At 45.7% G+C, this 20,600-nt stretch overlaps 1 protein-coding gene across 1 annotated transcript in view; it reads right to left on the bottom strand.

The window, feature by feature from the left end:
• Positions 1-7,082: 7,082 nt before the first annotated feature.
• LOC143297517 (potassium channel subfamily K member 18-like) overlaps positions 7,083-20,600 on the bottom strand; it is a 21,140-nt gene continuing 7,622 nt past the window's right edge. Inside the window, exons 2-3 of the mRNA XM_076609917.1 lie at positions 8,240-8,536; positions 7,083-7,687 (exon numbers count right to left, since the gene is read on the bottom strand). Of these exons, the coding sequence (XP_076466032.1) occupies positions 7,083-7,687; positions 8,240-8,536 (902 nt within the window). The remainder of the gene's footprint in view (positions 7,688-8,239; positions 8,537-20,600) is intronic.

The raw sequence follows: 20,600 nt of genomic DNA, 5'->3' as shown, positions 1-20,600 counted from the left end.
GGTAATTGTTTCTTTTCGTGAGTCGTCACATTGGGAAGGCGAAAGCCAACACTTCAAGCATTCCCGGTCCACAGAGCGGACAGACCGCTCTTCCTTATTCATTCATCTATTTATTATTTATTTATATATATATCTATTCATCTATTAAATTCATTTATTTTCTAGACAGCACTGAGAAGAAATTTACAGACTTATAATCTGTTGAAGACATGGAAAGCAGAATGTGAATTTGATGGAGGATGGGTGGAGGGATGCCACACATACCAAACTTGTTTTTCCATTCAGGTTTTAGTCGTTGCGTTACGAGGAAGCCGATTCCACACCCAGGGATGTGGCGGGTAATGGGTGTACTAGTGAGGCGAAGGCAGAGGTGTCATGACTGACTCCAAACACCCATGCATACACTATCGTTATCTTCGTTTTGAAGGCAGAGGTGTCATGACTGACTCCAAACACCCATGCATACACTATCGTTATCTTCGTTTTGAAGGCAGAGGTGTCATGACTGACTCCAAACACCCATGCATACACTATCGTTATCTTCGTTTTGAAGGCAGAGGTGTCGTGAATAGCTCCCACCCACCCACACATACAGTATCGTTATCAGCTGACCACACGGGCCACATTGAAGCTGAAAACACTGTCAGTGTTCACCCCACAGAACCTGGAATGAAAGAAGATCCGGCAGGAACACGACCATAATTATTCATGCACATACACGTCCTGTACATGCCTCTTACGTTGACCATACCATTACGTTCTTGTTCTTGTTGCTTATAGTCCAGCCGACCACACAGGGCCATATCAGGACTGTCAAACCATACAAATATTCAACCGCGTCAACACAAAACTGTCACATTTACAAAAAGAACACTAAGACAAACCCGCAAAACACAGTTCATGACACGACACAGTATCCCAACCTAAATGCTCCTTATGGCAAATAAGACTAGGCAATGCTGAGGACGCCAGCGATTCCGCTAAATCTATCCTCCGCAAATTACGCAACAACAAAAATCGTTAAAAAGGAAAAAAAAAATACACAAAAGCCAAACAAAAAAAATACAAAAAAAGCCACATAGGCAAATAACACTGCAGAATGGGCAGCTAGTGCCCATCCCAGCGTTTACATCTCGCTTCCCAATCGCGAAGAGCAAAACAGCACAGACAGTACATCATAGACTGTGGAAAAGAGAAGAAGAAAAAAAGTGTTAAGGCTTGCTTGAGAGAAAAGAAAATGAAAAGGAGGAATGGATTGGGTGGACAGAAAAAGGAGACAAAAATAAAGGAGGAAAAAAGGCAGAAACAAAGAGAGTGATAGAAAAAGAGGAAATTTCTAGCACGGAAATTCCAGAAGGCGTGGATGCAATTTATACTGCATTATTGGTAGAAGATTTGAAAATGGTCAACTGAACACGAACATAATCATACAAAATTCTACATAAAAACCAGCATACAAAATCAACAAATGACAGCAAACAGCCATTCACCTCCTGCGAGCAAAAAGGAAAAAATACCATAGAAGGGATGCCCAATAATCAAATCCAGAAAAAAAGACATGCTCCAGATTTTCAAGAAACAAATACAAGTGAACTGACCAGCAAGCTACACATACATTAAGAATGCGAGAGAAAACAGAAAGAAAGGGGTTGGGGGGGGGGGGGAAATCAGAAACAGAAAAGAGCAATAGAAAACAGTAAGACAGAACATAGCAAATTTCTTGCACACAATTTCCGAAAGATGTGGATACAATTTACAACAGAATGAGTCGCCAACACACCCACAGGGGTATACATATACACACAAAAAGTCATAAGAATACACTGGACACAGCACAGTCACAACAACACATCTGTTTTAAATCACAGGTGATCACTACATGTAATAATCACAATGTACACAATGACCCATTCCCATTGTCCAGCTGTGTTTCCATCAAAGAGAAACGCAGTGAAACCACGAACACATCACACATAAGTTGACAGCGACGCCAATCGAACTCACAGCCAGCAGAATGCGAGCCCGGTGCAGCTTTCATTTAGTTGTCATGTTTTATCAACGCAAAGAGAACGAACGGGAGATGTGGTGATGGTCAGACAGACGTCAATAAATATGTACACACATCAATGAAAAGTGCTTCATAACTTGATCACAGTCTTGCTCACCACACGGGCCACATTACGACCAACACCACCACATTTACACACACACACACATTTATATATATATGTGTGTGTCTAGTGAAACCACAAAACAGGATGATTCTTAAAACCAAAGAACGTGGATTAAAATAACAACAACAATAATGATAATACTAATGATAAAGATAATTATTATGATTATTATTAGCATCATCATTATTATTATTATCATTATTGTTGTTGTTATAATTATGATAATATTCAAAATCATGATAATAATCATAATAATAATCTTCTTTTTTTTTCTAACCACAAAAAGAAGCAATCAAAAATCAACATCCAAATCGGATCATCAAAAGCATTCACTTTCTTCGTAATTTTTTTTTTTCATATGATTTTTTTTTTCTAAAGTGATGTGACCACCTTGGAAGTCAGGGTGTCAATGGAGTCAGCAGTAACGCATCTGGACCAAAAATTAATGATCTCAGCAGCGAGCTTGACATTTACAGTCCAGACGACTGCACAAGGCCATACCAGGACTGTCCAACTGAATAAAAAAAAAAAAAAAAAGACTGCGTGTGACTGGGTTGTAGCCAACTATGAACATTGTCTACTTTTCTAATAACCAGAAAAAAAAATGACGAAGTTATCTTTTCGTTTCAGCATGTTAACAATAAGAATGATATGTTGCTATCAAATACATCGATGGTTAGCAGACGATCTAGGCTAGGTTTACAAATGGCTTGAATAAATGGTTATTTCACTATATATCGCACAATTCCCTAAATGATTTCTTGCTATATCTGGATTCGTATCCAGTCATACATCTTCTGGTTGGCTCGAATGCATCTTCATGTTGCTATTGCTTAAATAAGACACGTGACAAAACGGATTTCCATTGTAAGAAACATTGTCAAAGGCCTTGACATAAAATATGGTACCTTCCCCGATAATTCTTACCCGCAAGAACATTCAAACTTCACGTTTGAGTGCCAACGTCAGAGACAGGAATTAAACGCTATTCCGGTAGAAATAAAGAGAAACAAATAATGAGTTGATTATGTTGTTTTTGTTTTCGTTTAAAAACGAATTAAGGGATGACGGGCGCAATAGCCGAGTGGTTAAAGCGTTGGACTTTCAATCTGAGGGTCCCGGGTTCGAATCTCGGTGATGGCACCTGGTGGGTAAAGGGGGGAGATTTTTCCGGTCTCCCAGGTCAACATATGTACAGACATGCTAGTGCCTGAACCCACTTCGTGTGTATACGCAAGCAAAAGATCAAATACGCACGTTAAAGATCCTGTAATCCATGTCAGCGTTCGGTGGGCTATGGAAACAAATACATACCCAGCATGCACGCCCCCGAAAGCGGAGTATGGCTGCCAATATGGCGGGGTAAAAACGGTAATACACGTAAAAGCCCACTCGAGTATATACGAGTGAACGTTGGATTTGCAGCCCACGAACACAGATGATGATGATGAAGGGATACCTGAAAATTTAATTTCATTTACAGCGCTCGTCAACAACCAGCCGGAAGAATGGAAAAAGCTGAAAGCAAACCAAGACTACCCAGAAAAAGACGAACCTCCCCAATACCTCTCCCTTGCACAATGACAACAGAAACATCAGCAGCAATAACGTACACATGGTGCTCTTCGTGCATATTCTAGCATGATTATGCTCTATATTGGATCGGTCATTGACATATAATCATGGGAAGGTTTAAAACGACACTTTATATCATCATAATTATCATTATCATCATTGTTATGTGTGTTCGCACTTGTGTGTGTGTGCGTGTGTACAAAACACCAATAATTGTATATCGCATACAGGCCCTCATTACATTCGGTTGTGGAAATAACAACGATGACAACATGAACAATGATGATGGATAGCGGTAACGACTATTGACCGATGTACATGAGAACAAAGATGGCAACGAACGCCAACCACCACATGTGATTCTGACACATTGCCAGCAGTCTGACACTAGCATTGCACAGTGTCGGGCACACACACACACATACACACCACACACACACATACACGCACGCACGCACGCACGAACACACGCACGCACGCATGCACGAACACACGCACGCACGAACACACACACACACACACACACATCACATATTTGCCACTATACGCGACACATGATTACGTATTCAACCCAGGACCAACCCAAGTGAAGAATGTGATTCATTAACCTTTTCACCGCCAGTCAATTTAGAGTACAAAATTCTCTTGTGAAATAAACACAGAAAAGACAGTGGCTAAGGGGATTCCCCCTGCGATGTATAGAAAATATGGCCTATCCTACCACCGAACATTAAGAGCAATGAATGGTCGCCTGTCAGTGACATGGGTCCTCTACCACGCCTGTGCATAAATGCGAGTTTGGCGGTGAAAGGGTTAATGGAGGCCCAACAGAACAACGTTAACATAATTATACTACAACGTTAACAAATAGCAATTAAAAGACGTTTTATGTCTGAAAACAAACAATAATTATATTCTCTACTTGTTCAAACTTTGAAGCTGACCAGAAAACCCTAACAAACACATGCACGTTCAGCAAAAATGGATGCCAAAGAAATTTTGTTGTTGTCAACACGAAAACATGTTGGTATCGGAATAAATAAGTCCTAAGTCTGAAACGATTGAACATTCGCATGGTGATTGCTGTTACCTAGTGATCCACAAAATCACTGATAAAAACGCATCACTTGCAAGACCAGCAAAGTACTGACAAGTGCCTCCCACGCCCACACAAATGCCCTTTATTTTAGACAAAAGTGTATGGGGGAGGGCAGATCATTGTTTTCTCAATATCGCGACCTGCTTCCATCAAACAAACATAAAATTAATCTATCAATGCACGTCAGCAGTACATTTATCACGATCTCAATGCAGTTTTTAAAACACAGCAACCCTACAAGACCTGCATGATGTCCGTGACAATGTCCCACAATATGCCGCAACAGACCGAGGCATTGGTGAACGTCGGTTGAAATTTTCAGAATTATGTATAGTGAATACAGTCTTTTGGCCTGAAGCATAATTATAACCCGCACAAGCTTGAAGTTTAAAAGCTGTCTTATGACTTGAGTCACGCCACAGGAGCGAGTGTTGAAATGTGGGCAAAAAATACGTTTTTATGTTATCATTATTATTATTATCCTTACATCACCATTAGTAGTAGTTGTAGCAGTAGTAGTAGTAGCATCATTATAATCATCACCATCATCATCATCACCATTACTGTTATTATTAGTAGTAGTAGTAGTAGTACTAGTATTATCATTATTATCATTATTATTATCATTATTATTACCATTACATTGATGATGATGATAATAATAATTATCATTATTATTATTATTGCTGCTGCTGCTGCTGTTGTTGTTGTGATTTATCATTGTCATCATTATCACCATTGTCATTATCATAATTTCCGGTTTATCTATCACAGCAGGATAACACAAAAACTTAAAAGTCGTTGATATCTATGGGCGAGAAAATGGGGAAACAGTCTTTTGTGTTCCTATCATCATCATCATCATCATCATCGTCATCATCATCATCATCATCATCGTGGTCGTCATCATCATCTCTGATCTGCCTGTGTCTCACAGCGGGATGCCACACACACACACAGCGGTGGATGGATTCCTCTGTGGACGTGCTAAGCCTGGGCCAACGACCAGGGAATCACACGTCTGGATCAGGATTGTTTATCCGGAACTATGGGGACTTTCACAGGATTGTTTTCTCCACTTGGCGTATGACAGTTAGTCGTGTCCGACTACGACCATCAGAACAGCAGAGGATGCAACTGCTGTCCTGACTATCCGGGCTGGAATTTGATCTTGGTAGCGTGTGTCTACAGAGACAAGGCAAAAAAGCAACAGTGTGATATCAGTATCAGTATCAGTAGCTCATGGAGGCGTCACTGCGTTCGTCACTGCCACTGTGATATCAACTCGCGGGGAACTCTGATGGGGTTTACCATGACACTGTGTGGGCTCACAGGCCATGCGGCAGACACAGACAATAACGATTCTGGTGGCCGTCTTTATCTGGATCCGCATCCAGCAAGTGAAAAACAAAACTCACCTGGGATTTAGCATGCCTCAGGAAGGCACAGGCAAGTTTCTCTGGATGCCGGGAGTAACAATGTTATAGGCATCGACTTGTTTCAACTGTTAAGGCTTTCTGCTTTTATGGGACAATGATTTCTGTTTACAGCTCAAGAATTTTGATGAAGACTTCATTTACTGATTGGCAGGAAAAATCTAGCTAGAAATCTGAAGGGAGAGAGGCTGTGCTGTGCACACATTTGCTACAGGCCGCTATGATAATGAAAGGGACATCTGTAATCAAGACCACTTACCCATCAATAATGTGAAGACAACTCTGATCAAATACCTACCCGGTAAATACATTTTTTTTCACCTGTCAATGTAATAATATTTTCTGTTCAAAATATTTCTTTTGTAATTGATGCAGTCTATGTCTTCAACGCAATTCCTTTTTCAATTAATGACCCCCTTTTCTCCTGTATCAAAGTCTGTCTTTTAAAGCTGACTGAACAAAGATACACTCGGTTGACGCCGGCGAATACGATACATTAAGCCAACTGAAAAAAATCGATACTTACATATGCAACGGAAGATCTTCAAAACTTCACACACAGAGAGAGATGACGGGCCCATTTTAAACTGACTGCACCCTATACCCCACCCTGCATCCTGTACTTCACGTGTCTAGAGTTTCTCTTGTTTTGCCTAGGAGTTTGTCTTGTCTAGGGTTTGTCTTGTCTGATCTAGAGCTCATCATAACTTGAGACTTGCCATGCCTTGTCCTGACACATGTACCACCCCACACACCACACCACCCGACCTCCAACACCCACCCCCCACCCGGTCTGTCTCACTCATCGTCGCTGTCCAGGATGCCCAGCTTGTGGCCCACCCAGCGGCACTTGGCCAGGATCTCGTCCTGCATGAGCGTGAAGCACATGGAGAGGATGGCCATGCCGAACAGCTCGTACACCGACGACATGATCAGCTTTGCCTGTGTCTGCGGGTTCTCAAAGTCCGTGCCCGGCACCACGTCCCCGAAGCCGATGGTGGACAGCGTGATGAAGCAGAAGTACGCCGATTGCAGCCAGTCCCAACCCTCCCACAGCCCGAACAGCACGGCGCCGCCGAAGATGTAGCCGCCGATGACGATCATCGTCACCGTCAGCGGCACCGTCACGTTCTTCTCGTCCTCGTCCTCGTCGTCGTCGTCGTCGTCGCTGTCGTCTTCGGCGAGGACGACGGGCTGGTTCCTGGCCGGGGGGTGCTGGAGGGCTCGGACGTCCAGAGGGGTGATCTTCACAGACCGGCTTCCAGGGGACAGGGGCCGGCGGTGGCGGGCAGGGGGGCGGGGGAGGGGGGGTGTGGTTTCTGTGGTGGTGGTGGTGGAGGTGGGAGTGAGGCGGGACAAGCCGGTGTCCATGGGCGCCGAGCCAGCGATGACCGTCCCTTTGTCTGGACAGACACGTACATCGTCACTGTCAGTAGAGTCCGACATAAACAACGACTACAGACAAACAAACAAACAGAAAGGATGAATGCGCACGTGACAACCACACTCAACAACAACAACAACAACAACAACAACAACAACCACAAAGAGACAGACACAAACACTGACAGAGAGACAGACACACACAGACATAGACATATATACAGACAGAGACACAGACAAAGACACAGACAGACAGACACAGACACACACACGCGCGCGCACGCACACACACACACACACAGAAAATGAAACAGAAAAAAAAATGATTAGGCGCTGACGGACAACAACAACAACAACAAAACCCGACGCTTTCAACCTAACCCCTACATCATCCCACTCACTCCCACCACCCCCACCACCACAGGACTCACACACCCCTCACCCCCCCCCTCCCAATCACACCCCCACCAACCCCCCTCCTCCCTCATCTACACACACCACCCACCACCATCCGCCACAACCACCCCCCCGCACCCGTCCCCCCACACACACTCACACCCACACCCACTCACCCCCAACAATGGAGCCGTCTCCAGACTTCCCGCTAATGCCAGCCACTGACGTGTGTCGCTGCTGATCATCCTTCTTCTCCTTCTCCTTCTCCTCCTCCCGCTTCTTGTCCCGCTCCCTTCTCCTCCTGCTCCTGAAGCAGCCGCAGCAGCAGATCTTGGTGTAGACGAAGCGGAAGATGTCGGCCAGGACGTCCCCGATGTTGGCCAGGCACAGCAGCATGAGGGGGATGCCCAGCACGGCGTAGGCGATACACACCAGCCGTCCCCACACCGTCTTGGGCGCTATGTGGCCGTAACCTGCAAAGGGGAGGGGTGGTGGTGGTATAACAGCAGCAGCAGCAGCAACAACAACAACAATGAATATTTTGACGCCCTATCTCCGGAGAGCCCAGAGCGTTCACATATATAATTACACATACCTACATTGATGCAGATACATGTCATAACATTCATTTCCTTATACGCCTCACAAAATAAACAGGTCAGACACACACACACACACACACACACACACACACACACACACACACACACACGCACATACACACACACACACACACACACACTCACACTCACCAGACATTCATACTGGTACAGCCCCATTCCTCTCCCCACCCACCAACAATCGCAGACAGACACACACGCCGGAAAAAACTAATCATAACAACTGTGGAAAAGTTGAGTTTAGAGAGATAATTTGAACGAGGGCAAAGACTGAGCGTGTCGGACAGAATAAGGGAGTTGGTTCCGATGAGGCGTCCAATGAAAGAGAAAGCACGTTCCCCGTGGAGTTTCTTTCGCCTGTACACAGGGTAATGGTTAAAAGTTTTAGTTTCAATTCCACTTTCTCAAGGAGGCGTCACTGCGTTTGGACAAATGCATATACGCTACACCACATCTGCTAGGCAGATGCCTGACCAGCAGCATAACCCAACGCGCTTAGTCAGGCCTTGGGTGCATGCTTATATATCTGTGCACCTATCAGACAGGATTTCGTTTTACATAATTTTTGCCAGAGGACAACACGTTTGTTGCCATGGGTTCTTTTTCAGTGCGCCAAGGGCGTTTATCGTCTCATCCGAAAGACTAGACGCTCAGTTTGATTTTCCAGTCAAACTTGGGAGAAGGGGCGAGAGCGGGATTCGATCCCACAAGCTCACGGACTCTGTATTGGCAGCTGAGTGTCTTAACCATTCTGCCGCTTTCCTCCCCTGGTTAACGGTTAAGAAAAAAAACGGTTAAGAGTTTATTAAAGACCACATAGCTTTTTACGACCATCAGGGCAGCGAATTCATGTTCACGCGGCTCGGCTTAGGAAGGCGGGGCCCAGTCCTCTCCTTCCACCGTTTTAACCTTCCCCCAACCAAATCATTCACACCTTAAGCATTTCATTTTTGACTGTAGCTTGATGAAGCCTTTTGTACACGAAAGTATGTCTTCACAAGTGACTGAGAACGTTATGTTTTTGACTTTTTGCATTCATTATCAGTTGTTTCGCTTGTCAGTTTAACGACTTCTCTTTTACGAAGTCCTTTAAGTAATTTCCTGTAATTGGAATAGAATTTTTTCTTCTAATTTCACCCTCATTTCACCCTCATTTGCCCAGTTTCCCCAAACCCTCCATTCATTCACATCTCTCACTCCTTCTAACCTATAATACTCACATGTATTCATAAATACTTTAACAAAATGTCTTCAATCACCGATATATGTGACGGGACATTCAACAAAAATTCCTTCCTTCATTCATTCACACCTGGGTGGAGTGAGGAAAATCGGAATAAAGTGGCTTTCCCAAGCACACAACACCATGTGGAAACGGGGGCCTCGAACCCTGATCACTGGTGAACATTGGATCAGAAATCCATCGCTTAACCGACTCTGCCATAGTACGGGTGTTATAAAGTTAGATTCAAGATGCAAGATTTGATTTCCTTTCAGAGGGTGTCATAAAAAGCTGAAGTGTGCTGCATAGAAATGATTATTAAGAACTTTACTGTATTCACAAAACGTAGGTATTGATTATGGATAACAAACATGGATAGCCCATGTGTGAAAGGCGGTGGGGTGGGTGGGGGACGCGCATGTGTGTGTGTGTGTGTGTGTGTGCATGCGAGAATATGTGCTTGCGTGCGCGCTCGTGCGTGTTAGTATATTATGAAGCGTGCGTGCGTGACTGCTTGCTAAAGGGAAAGGGAAAAGGAAAAAGACAAAGAGCGACAAAAAGACAAACAAACTGAAATGTCCAGCACAAATTTCCCAGAAGACGAGGACAGTGTTTATTCTGAAAGGGCCCCCGGCATCTCCAACAAGACCAATCCGATGCTTAAACGTTCCGTCATGCAATCCCCGACCTTTGCTACAATGCTGAAAACGGCTGTCAGCCCAACGTTGCCATCGCCACCATCAGCCTCCTCTTCCGCCCTCCGAGATGAATGTAACGTAACGGTAATTATCCCCCTCGCCCAAGTCTCGTTTATAAAAAAAAAAAAAAAAAGGGGGGGGGGGGGGGGGGGGGGGCTTTTCTAGCCGACTGCTTAACACGTACGAAATAGTATCAGGACGGGGGGGGGGGGGGGGGGGGGGGGGGCTTTTCTAGCCGACTGCTTAGCACGTACGAAATAGTATCAGCACTCGACCTGCGGTTGTTCAATCAACAACATCAGCAACACGAGCCGTTACAAACTACACAGACAGGGACAACTGGACAGGAAAAGCGCCAAGTTATATAACTCCGGCATCAATGGTCAGAGTGGAGCGATGGACAACGCGAGCACTGAAACTGGAGTTTTGCTCAGTGATGCTGATGGCGAACGAAGAGAGGTGAGGGGGTGAAAACGCACAACTGGTAACAAAGGGCTGATAGATGATGCATGGGGTGGTAGTTATACACATAGTCTCGCTTCCTGATCGTTGTTGCCATGGAGTCAATGTGAGCTTCGAACCTTCAAACGTTTATTTTGTGAGACCACTAACCCTCCGTCCCTCCATCACACCTCCACACTCCCTCCTGTCCCCCTCCCCCATCTTTTGCCCCTCTCTCACACACAGGATCCGAAAACGATGGGTCGCGTGCTTTGGGACAACTGTGGACACGATACTTTGTTTGTTTTTTGTTAGATACTGCAATTCTCTCCCTTTCGAATGCCAGCCGGTCTTGATGCAATTCTCTCCCTTCGCACTGCCCGCCAGTATTTTTCATTGTCCGTTTCCAATCAGTCATTACAACAGGCACTCCACGTCCCGTGCTGTTGAAATAGGCGATGTCAGCAATTCGCTTAGGGGGAGGAAGAGCCGATGATGATGATGATGATGATGATAAAAGTAACCAACGACAGAGAGAGAGGGAGAGAGAGAGAGAGAGGAGGTGGAAAGAGACAGTTTGTAAATGCTTCAAATAATATGAGACTTGAGACAGAAACAGAGAGAGACAGGCAGACAGACACACAGACAGACAGAGACAGACAGAGACTGCGCACGCTCTACACGAACCGTAATCATCACTATCCAGACAGACTCACCCAGATCATTGTCGATGATCTGCTCATGAAGTGAGATCTGATGACTGATAGGACTTTGAGTGTAGAAACAGGGAGGACAGCTTCGTGTCGTTTATGGTTGAACATAACAGTAATGAAAATAATGATAAAATAATAATTATATCATAATTATTATTTATTTATTTATTTATGTAAGCTTATATATTTTTTTTCTTCTCAAGGCCTGACTAAGCGCGTTGGGTTACGCTGCTGGTCAGGCATCTGCTTGGCAGATGTGGTGTAGCATATATGGATTTGTCCAAACGCAGTGACGCCTCCTAGAGCTACTGAAACTGAAACTGAACATAACATTCAAGAATGATTGGCCGTTTCAGTTCAACTCCATCGACATGACGTCACCCCCTTCTCCTCTCTCCCCATCCCACCTCTCTCTCTTATTATAGGGTTGGGGGTGATGTATCTACATGTGTGTGTGTGCTTGCGTGTTAAGACGTATTCATGTCCGGAATACACCATGAACAACGGTGAAATGTTAAATAATTCAACTGTGTCTGTGCGTGCATGAGTGTCCGAGCATTTGTACGTGCGTGCGCGTGAATGTGAACGTGCGCGCGCGCGCGCGCGAGAGAGAGAGAGAGAGAGAGAGAGAGAGACAGAGACAGAGAGATAGAGAGACAGAGATCGAGAGATAGATAGAGACAGAGAGAGACACAGAGAGACACAGAGAGAGATAGAGAGACAGACAGATATATATATAGAGAGAGATAGAGAGAGAGACAGAGAGAGAGACAGAGAGAGAGACACAGAGAGAGAGAGAGAGAGAGAGAGAGAGAGAGAGAGAGAGAGAGAACGAGCGAACAAAATTTTATTTCACGAGGGTAAGGGAATAAGCACAATTGCTTTTTTTTTTTTTTTTACATCCGGTGGGGGGTGGGGAGAGGGGGTTAAGAAAATTGCATGCACAAAAGCAAATTCTTCACACACAGAAAGAAAAGAAGAAGAAAACCAAAAAAAATTCTACTGCTCCCCCATCTACCCACCCTTCCAACAACAAAAGTGTAAACATGTACATCATATTATTCAATACATCAATAGCATATATGAATGGTACAAAGTCATGTACAAATAATATATTTATGGAGGAGAGAGAAAGAAGAGAGAGAGAGTGAAGAGAAGAAGAAAAAGAAAAAGAAAAAAAAAAGAGAAAGAAAGAAAGAAAGAAAGCCTGGGTGAAGAAATAGAGACACAGGTAGACCTGACAGAAGCAGAGAGAGAGACAGAGAGAGAGAGAGAGAACAGGTCCAATGATCATCAATCACAACACGTTAAATCATTCAACGCTGTCTCCCGAGCCCCCCCTGTCCTCCCCACCCCCTTTGCCCCCCTTATACTCCTTCCCCCCCCCCCCCCCCCAATCACCACCCCAAACTGTCACAATGTCACGCACCTTTCTATCTGTTTGTCTGTCTTCGGGGAAACAGTAGCAGAGGTGTGTGTGTGTGTGTGTGTGTGTGTGTGTGTGTGTGTGTGCGCGTCCCTGTGTGTGTGTGTGTGTGTGTGTGTGTGTGTGTGTGTGTTTGTGTGTGCGCGTGCGCAGTAATTAATCAACACACGCCCCCGAAGCCATCAGACGGACTGTCAAAAACAGGACAGCAGACTCATTAGCGACAAACAACAAGAAAATGCCAAACCCAGCGGCTGTGATAGACAGGCTGACAGTGCATGAACCAAGACGAAGGTGTGGCGGCTGCAGCGAGAAAAACAAACAAACAATAAACAGACAAAAAGGAATGGGGGGTGTTGAGAGAGGAAAGGGGCGTAATAAACCGGGGGTGGGGGCGGAGGTGGGGGGGGGGGTGGAGGGTGAGGAGAGCAGGGAGGGAGTGTACCACGTGATTTACAATCCCCCACTGACGCCTCGGGAACGTCTGCTGCCTGCTCCTCATTCATTGCGGATGAGGCGCGGTAGGGGTTAGTTCCTTCAACTAACAAATAATGCATCTACGTGTTATATGTTTGTAGATTTATCGGTCAATGCTCATCCCGCTTTTTTTGGGGGGGTGAGGATTGGGGGTGGGGGTGGGGGTGGGGGTTCCTCCTCGAGAAACACACACACACACACACACACACACACACACACTCAAACGCATGCGCGCATACTCACGCATGCGCGTACATTAACGTGAGCATGGACTCTCTCTCTCTCTCTTGCACACACACACACACACACACACACACAAAGGCACGCACACACACACACACACACACACACACACACATACACACACACACACAGACACACACTTATTGAGGGGTCCATAAGAAATCATATGAAATATGTTTAATTTCGTTTAATTTTAATTTGAAAAATAATGGTTGTATTCATTCCAGAACCAGTTTCTATACCACACGGGACTCAAATCAATACAAAACGATTTCAGGCGAACGTGGCATCACTCCTGGGGCAGCTGGAGCAGATGAACTCAGTTTGAATTTCAACAGTTTTTCCCCCCCACCGTGTAAAAAAAATAAAAATAAAAATAAAAATAAAGAGAAGCTTAATTGTGCGTTAATGCAACGCTGATCAACAATTCAAACAACTCGTTGCTGCTCAGATATCGAAGTGTCGATGAAGTCTATTGAAAACAGAATAATCGTCATTTATGAATACTGTGGAGCGTGCTAATTCAAGACTTTTTTTTTTAAACAACAATTATCTGAAAAATGGTTTAGGCAATATTTCAATTGGGTTTGTATGTCTGTGTGCGGGGAGAGGGGGGTGGGGGTGCGGCGGGGTGTGTGTGTGTGTGTGTGTGGGGGGGGGGGGTGAGGAAGGGAGAGGGGATTCTCTTAAACAAAAATGGATACCCTGTGAACATTTGTGACAGTACTCGGCCTTTTCTTTTTTTGTATTTTTGTTCTTTTATATATTATTATCATTATTATTAATTAGCATATTATTATTATTATTGTTGTTGTCATTGTCGTCATTTTGTTTCATCTGCATGGTTGTTGATGGGATACCCAAACCACCCAACACAGGCTTTGTTCAATGAATAATTGACTATTTACCGTAACTGCTCTGCAAACTCTGTTTACCGCATAACGCAAGTGATAGTTAAGCCTTTTCAGATAGAGACTGAGGTAGAAAGGTACAGACAGACCGACACAGAAACAGACAGGCACAGACAGACAGACAGACACAGACACACACACACACAGAGGCACAGACATTCCGAAAGATCGGCGCACAGACAGGCACACACACAGATAGACAGATCAACAGGCAAACAGACAGGCACAGACAGACAGAATCCAGCAGATGACGAGGGACACCCTTGTTGTAGCAACCCACCCTGACAACTTATCCCCAACTGCTCCACGTGGGGGGAGAAACGGGGCTGGGGTGGAGGGGAGGAGGGGGGGGGCGGTGGGGGAGCGGGATTGGGGATACTTGACTGAGGGAAAGACTGGAAATGATTTACTATAGACAGACGGCCAAGGGATTGGTAGGGTTTCAACGGATTGGTCGGTCGTATGGTCGGAGAGAGGTCGGGGGAGGGGGTGGGGTGGAGGGGGGGGGGGGGGGGGGGGGGGGGGGGGGGTAAGGGGGAGTGGGGGATGGATGAAGGAGGGGTATGGGAAACGGAAAGACTGTGAAGGTAAATGGACTGATGTAGCTACCATCGATCTATCGATCCTTCCTTCCTTTCCTTCATTTATTCCCCTGACGGCGGACCGACTAAATCACGTCTGCCTTAAGTTCCATCCCCATACAGTAAACCACGCGCTTACATGCACTCACACACCCACACACTACCCCTGCCCCGCTCCCCCCCCCCACCCCCCCACACACAACTACCTCATTCCCCCACACACATTGAAACGACAGTCAGTACATGCATTATTTGTTGGGTGAACGACCCCACCACCACCCCCACTGTGCAATGTCTGCCGGCACGAGTTGCCTCCTACCCCGCATAACAGGAATGAAAATCACGCGCAGGAGTCTGCCCTCTGATCCCTTTAAGCCCCCCCCCCAACCCACCACCCACTCCTGCGTCACTGCGTTCGGACAAATCCATATACGCCGCACCACATCCGCTAGGCAGATTGCCTGACCAGCAGCATAACCCAACACGCTTAGTCAGGCCTTGAGTGCATGTATTATGTCTGTGTGCCTATCAGAGTGGATGTCTTCTACGGAATTTTGCCAGAGGGCAGCGCTCTCGTTGCCATGGGCTCTTTTTTCAGTGCGCCACGTGCGTGCTGCACGCGGGACCTCGGTTTATCGTCTCATCCAAATGACTAGACGCTCAGTTTGATTTTCCAGTCAAACTCAGGAGAAAGGACGAGAGTGGGATTCGAACCCGCACCTTCACTGAGCGTCTTATCCATTCTGCCACTTTCCTACCAGCTGGGCTGAGCCTTGTCAAGGCCGTCGGTGTCGGCAGATTCATGGGGGAGACTGTCGTTGGAAGGATGCGGTGGCGGTCTCCACTCTGAGGGAGACGCTCATTCAGTCTGGCTCCGCGACTGAGCCTTTATTGTCGTCAGTAGGGATCTCAGTAAGCGGTGTTCTAGATAAGTTAATCAGAACAGGCACAGAAGTGACTCCGCAGCAGTGCAGGGTCTCCTCTGGTGTCTAGCCTCCTGGCGACCTAACATCGTTCCCTGGGGAATGCCGGCGCTGGGACTGCGACACGGTGTGGGCCGTGCTTGGGGGACTTGGAATGAGCGGCGTGGGAGTAATGCTACTGCAACGGTTAGAAGAAGAAGAAGAAGAAGAAGAAGAAGAAAAGGTTTCCATCTTCAATTTACCGTTTTCTTTTTCCTAACGGACTGGTGACGAGAATCTTACAAACCTGTGTCATCAGAGGGAATATGGAATCATACTGCTGATCAGAATGGGTGAGCGTGGAAAAAATTGAAAAAAAAGGTTTCCAACCAGCAATCTCCCGATCTCCAGACTTCAAAGACATTGGTGAAATCTTCGACACGAGCACACAATTATTTCCTGTGTGACGTCAAAGTGAATGCGCGCTTTGCACTCGACACGGAATTCAAAGTGAAGACATTCAGAGGGAAGGGAGGTAACCGCTGCTGTCGTCCGGTCCGTGCTGAAAGACAGCTCTTCTTGTCAAGGCACGTGACCAGGTGGCAGCGTGGCCGGTTGAATAATTAATCCCGGAAAACGTTCCGGCGTCTGACTGTGTAAATCAGACACCACTGAAAACTATCCCAAACGAAAATAAACAGGCTAAATGAAAACCAAAACCAACAATAAGTTTGTTGTTGTTTTTTTTAAACCTCTCCAGGTCTGATTCCGCAATCTCAGTATCTCTGTCAATCAGCACTTCTGAGCAATTGATTCCAATTTTTCCTTAATTGCAATTTATCTTAACTGAGCAAAGCATCAATTAAAACAGATACACATACATTAATTAACTGACATGAGGTAACATAACTGTGTGTACACACACACACACACACACATATACATATATTTGTATTCTTTCACTTGATATGCTAAAAGCCCATTATAAATGGGAAGTTTGCGGCATATACCCACTACCTATTATCATTATTACTGGAAGATTCTGAATGTATGTTAACAAAAGCATATGTTTTCCAGTGAGTGATAACTAATGTTTATAAAGAACATGGGCAGTCTCGCTTGTTTCAGGCGCTCTGTCTGCCTTGATGATTACCACCGCCCGTTGTTTGGTACAATGCGCTCGGTTAGACAATAACTGAACACGAATTTTCTTTTGAACGCGCACTTTATCGATAAAAAGAGAAACAAAAAGAAACGAAAAAAAAAAAAACCCGTCACACACACACACACACAAAATCAATCAACGTGGCGACAAATGGGTAATCGACACACGAGCTTTGACCAATAGACCCCACGGCTGCAAAGCGGCTAACACAGTTTGAACATAACTTTCTGAAAGCCCCCCCCCCCCCCCCAAGACCCCAAGACCCCCCGCCCCCCTCTATATTCCCCCTCCCTCCCAGTCTGATTCAGTTTTGTAAGGACAATGTACCAGTTTTCTCCACCAAGCGAGCGAAAGGCGGGTCGATGCGAGGTAAAAAGGTTTTCTTCGCTGAGGAAGCATGTGATCGGACCGTCATTACCTAGAAGTGGGGGCTCGGGGTCGATCCCATATTCCTGTTCCCCTCCCTTCAGCTTCACCAACAAAAGACCTCCGCAGAACGACGCCTGGAAAAGTTTTCCTTCCACGTCACACGGCTTAGTTGTTATGGAGGAGGTAACAATGCTGCATTACGTATGGCCATGATGATGACTTTATGATGACATCAACGGAGAGAGAGTGAGTGAGAGAGGGTTACATGGAGTGTGTCTATTCTTGGAAAAAACCTGTGGAAAAAAAGTTCGTCATGCTTTTGATTGCGAATAAATGTGTCCATTGAGCCAGAGAGAGAGAGAGCGAGGGCGAGGGGAGAGGGGGGCAGAAAGAGAGGGAGGGAGAGACAGAGGGGGAGACAGACATAGAGACAAAGAGAAAAGAAGAGAGAGAGAGACGGGGAGACAGACAGACACAGAGGGAGAGAGAGACTTGGACAGAAAGATCATGTGCGCGCATACATGTTTTTGTGTTTGTGTTAGTTTGTGGTTTGTTTGTATTTCTTTTTGTTTTGTTTTGTTTTCTGTGTGTGTGTGTGTGTGTGTGTGTGTGTGTGTGTGTGTGTGTGTGTGTGTGTGTGTGTGTGAGAGAGAGAGAGAGAGAGAGAGAGAGAGAGAGAGAGAGAGAGAGAGAGAGAGAGAGAGAGACCCATCCTCTGCATTGCAGCCGGGCATTCTGTTTGAATCTGGCCGACAGTCAAACTGATACATACAGGTAATCATGATGTATTCGGCCCCAGCAATCTGCGTGTACCTTCTGTCAACAACACTCATGTTTGGAGCAACGCTTTTTTCGGTTCACCTCCCTCCTCCTCTACACACACCCCCCCCCCCCCCCCCCCACACACACACACACCACTCGCCTGTCCTCTATATCCACAATCTTTCCCTCCTTTTTTTCTGGAAACCCTTTTTTTTCTTCTTCTGGAACCATTGTAATATTGTGTATGTGTTTATTTGTAGGATACCATACGCACACACTCATCACTGGCCATTGTTGGGCAACATCTGCTCCCCCCCCCCCACCAACCCCCACCCCACCAACCCCTCACACACACACACGGGTGCGCGCGCGCGCACACACACACACACACACACGAACAAGAACGCACGGTCACCCAATACCCCGAACTCATCGACGAGCTGTGTGTTTACCACACCCATCCCCAACCAGACTCATCGGGAACGATTGTTTTCAGCTATCGATCTCCTGCTGGCCCTATCCGGGTGGACCGTTTTGTCTGCACCCGTAATGCTTCGAATCCAATACCCCTTGTACCACTCCATGTCCACTCTGTCACACTTCCCGTTACACAACCCGCGACAACATATCCCCCAGGAGACCGTGAACTGCGTTCTCGATGTAAAAGTCTGTGTTACTAAAGTAGTCCTTGCCACACACCTGTTACAAGTATCCCACTGCAGCGTGGGGCGATGATAATAACTACCATCATCATCATCATCATCGTCATCATCATCAACATCGTCATCATCATCATCATCGTCGTCGTCAGCATCATCATCGTCATCATTATCATCATCACCATCATCATCATCATCATCGTCATCGTCATAAGAAGAATGACAACACACTGGACGCCTTTTGTTTCTTGGCAGTTTTCTGGTGAAGACAAACTTATAATTCGTCTAATATCACTTACAGTGAAAAGACGTTAAACTAAAGAACGAACAACAAACTTATAAGAACAGAAAATCTGAGAGAGGAAAAAAAAGCATAGGAGTGGATTGCTGTGAGAGCGGTACTACTATACCATCCTCATCTCTATATTTAGACACATGAAGAAGAAGAAGAAGAAGAAGAAGAACATCAACAACAACAACAACAACAAGAACGACAGCAAGAACAAGAAGAAGAAACTGGAGAAGGAGAAGAAGGAGGAGGATGAAGACGAGGAGGAGGAGGAGGAGGAGGAGGGGGAGAGTATGGCTGTTTCTGATTATCTACTTACTTTCGCCTGTGGACTAAAACTGGGTTATTCTAACAACGGTTAAGCCAACATCAAACGAAACACATGATGTCGTTTCTCTCAAAACTACGAAAGCCAGTCAGTGTCGGATGATGGTCCCAGCCCCTTCGAAAAACCCCCCAAAAAAACAACAAAAAAACCAAACCCACATCCAGCCAAGTTTGTTCAGAGCCCACTGTATGTCGCAATCAGTCATTGCACCACACTGTAACTGGACTCATAAGCTAATATCCACACACATTGCTTTTGACGACATGACAGAAAATAGTGTAAAACTTACACATCTTCCCTCCTCATGGAGAAGGCGTGGAACGAACAAGAGCAAGCAAAACGACCACAACAGATTGCGAAGAGAGGGTGGAAAAGAGGGGTGTGGTCTTCTCTGCTGAGAACGAAAGGGAACGTAATCTGAAGTCGTAGGGGGAAAGAGAGTCCTGAACAGAAAACCCAAATCGTCGTCGCCACCTTTGACCAGAATGGCTGGAGCATTTCAAACAACACAGCTGGAACATTGCGTCAGTGACTTCGGGATTTTTCTCTCTCCGTGGAAATGGATGAAACATTTGAAATAACAGAGGAAACATCGAGTCAGCGGATTCGGGATCCCTCTTCCTGGAAACGGGAGCGTGTGTGTGTGTGTGTGTGTGTGTGTGTGTGTGTAATTAGTGTGGCGGCATTGTAACAGCCAACACCAGCGTCTCACTCCATTACATGTGGAGTGT

Source organism: Babylonia areolata, chromosome 22 (genome assembly GCF_041734735.1).
Source record: "Babylonia areolata isolate BAREFJ2019XMU chromosome 22, ASM4173473v1, whole genome shotgun sequence".
Taxonomy (NCBI): domain Eukaryota; kingdom Metazoa; phylum Mollusca; class Gastropoda; order Neogastropoda; family Buccinidae; genus Babylonia; species Babylonia areolata.
This window is presented reverse-complemented; position numbering and strand designations above follow the sequence as displayed.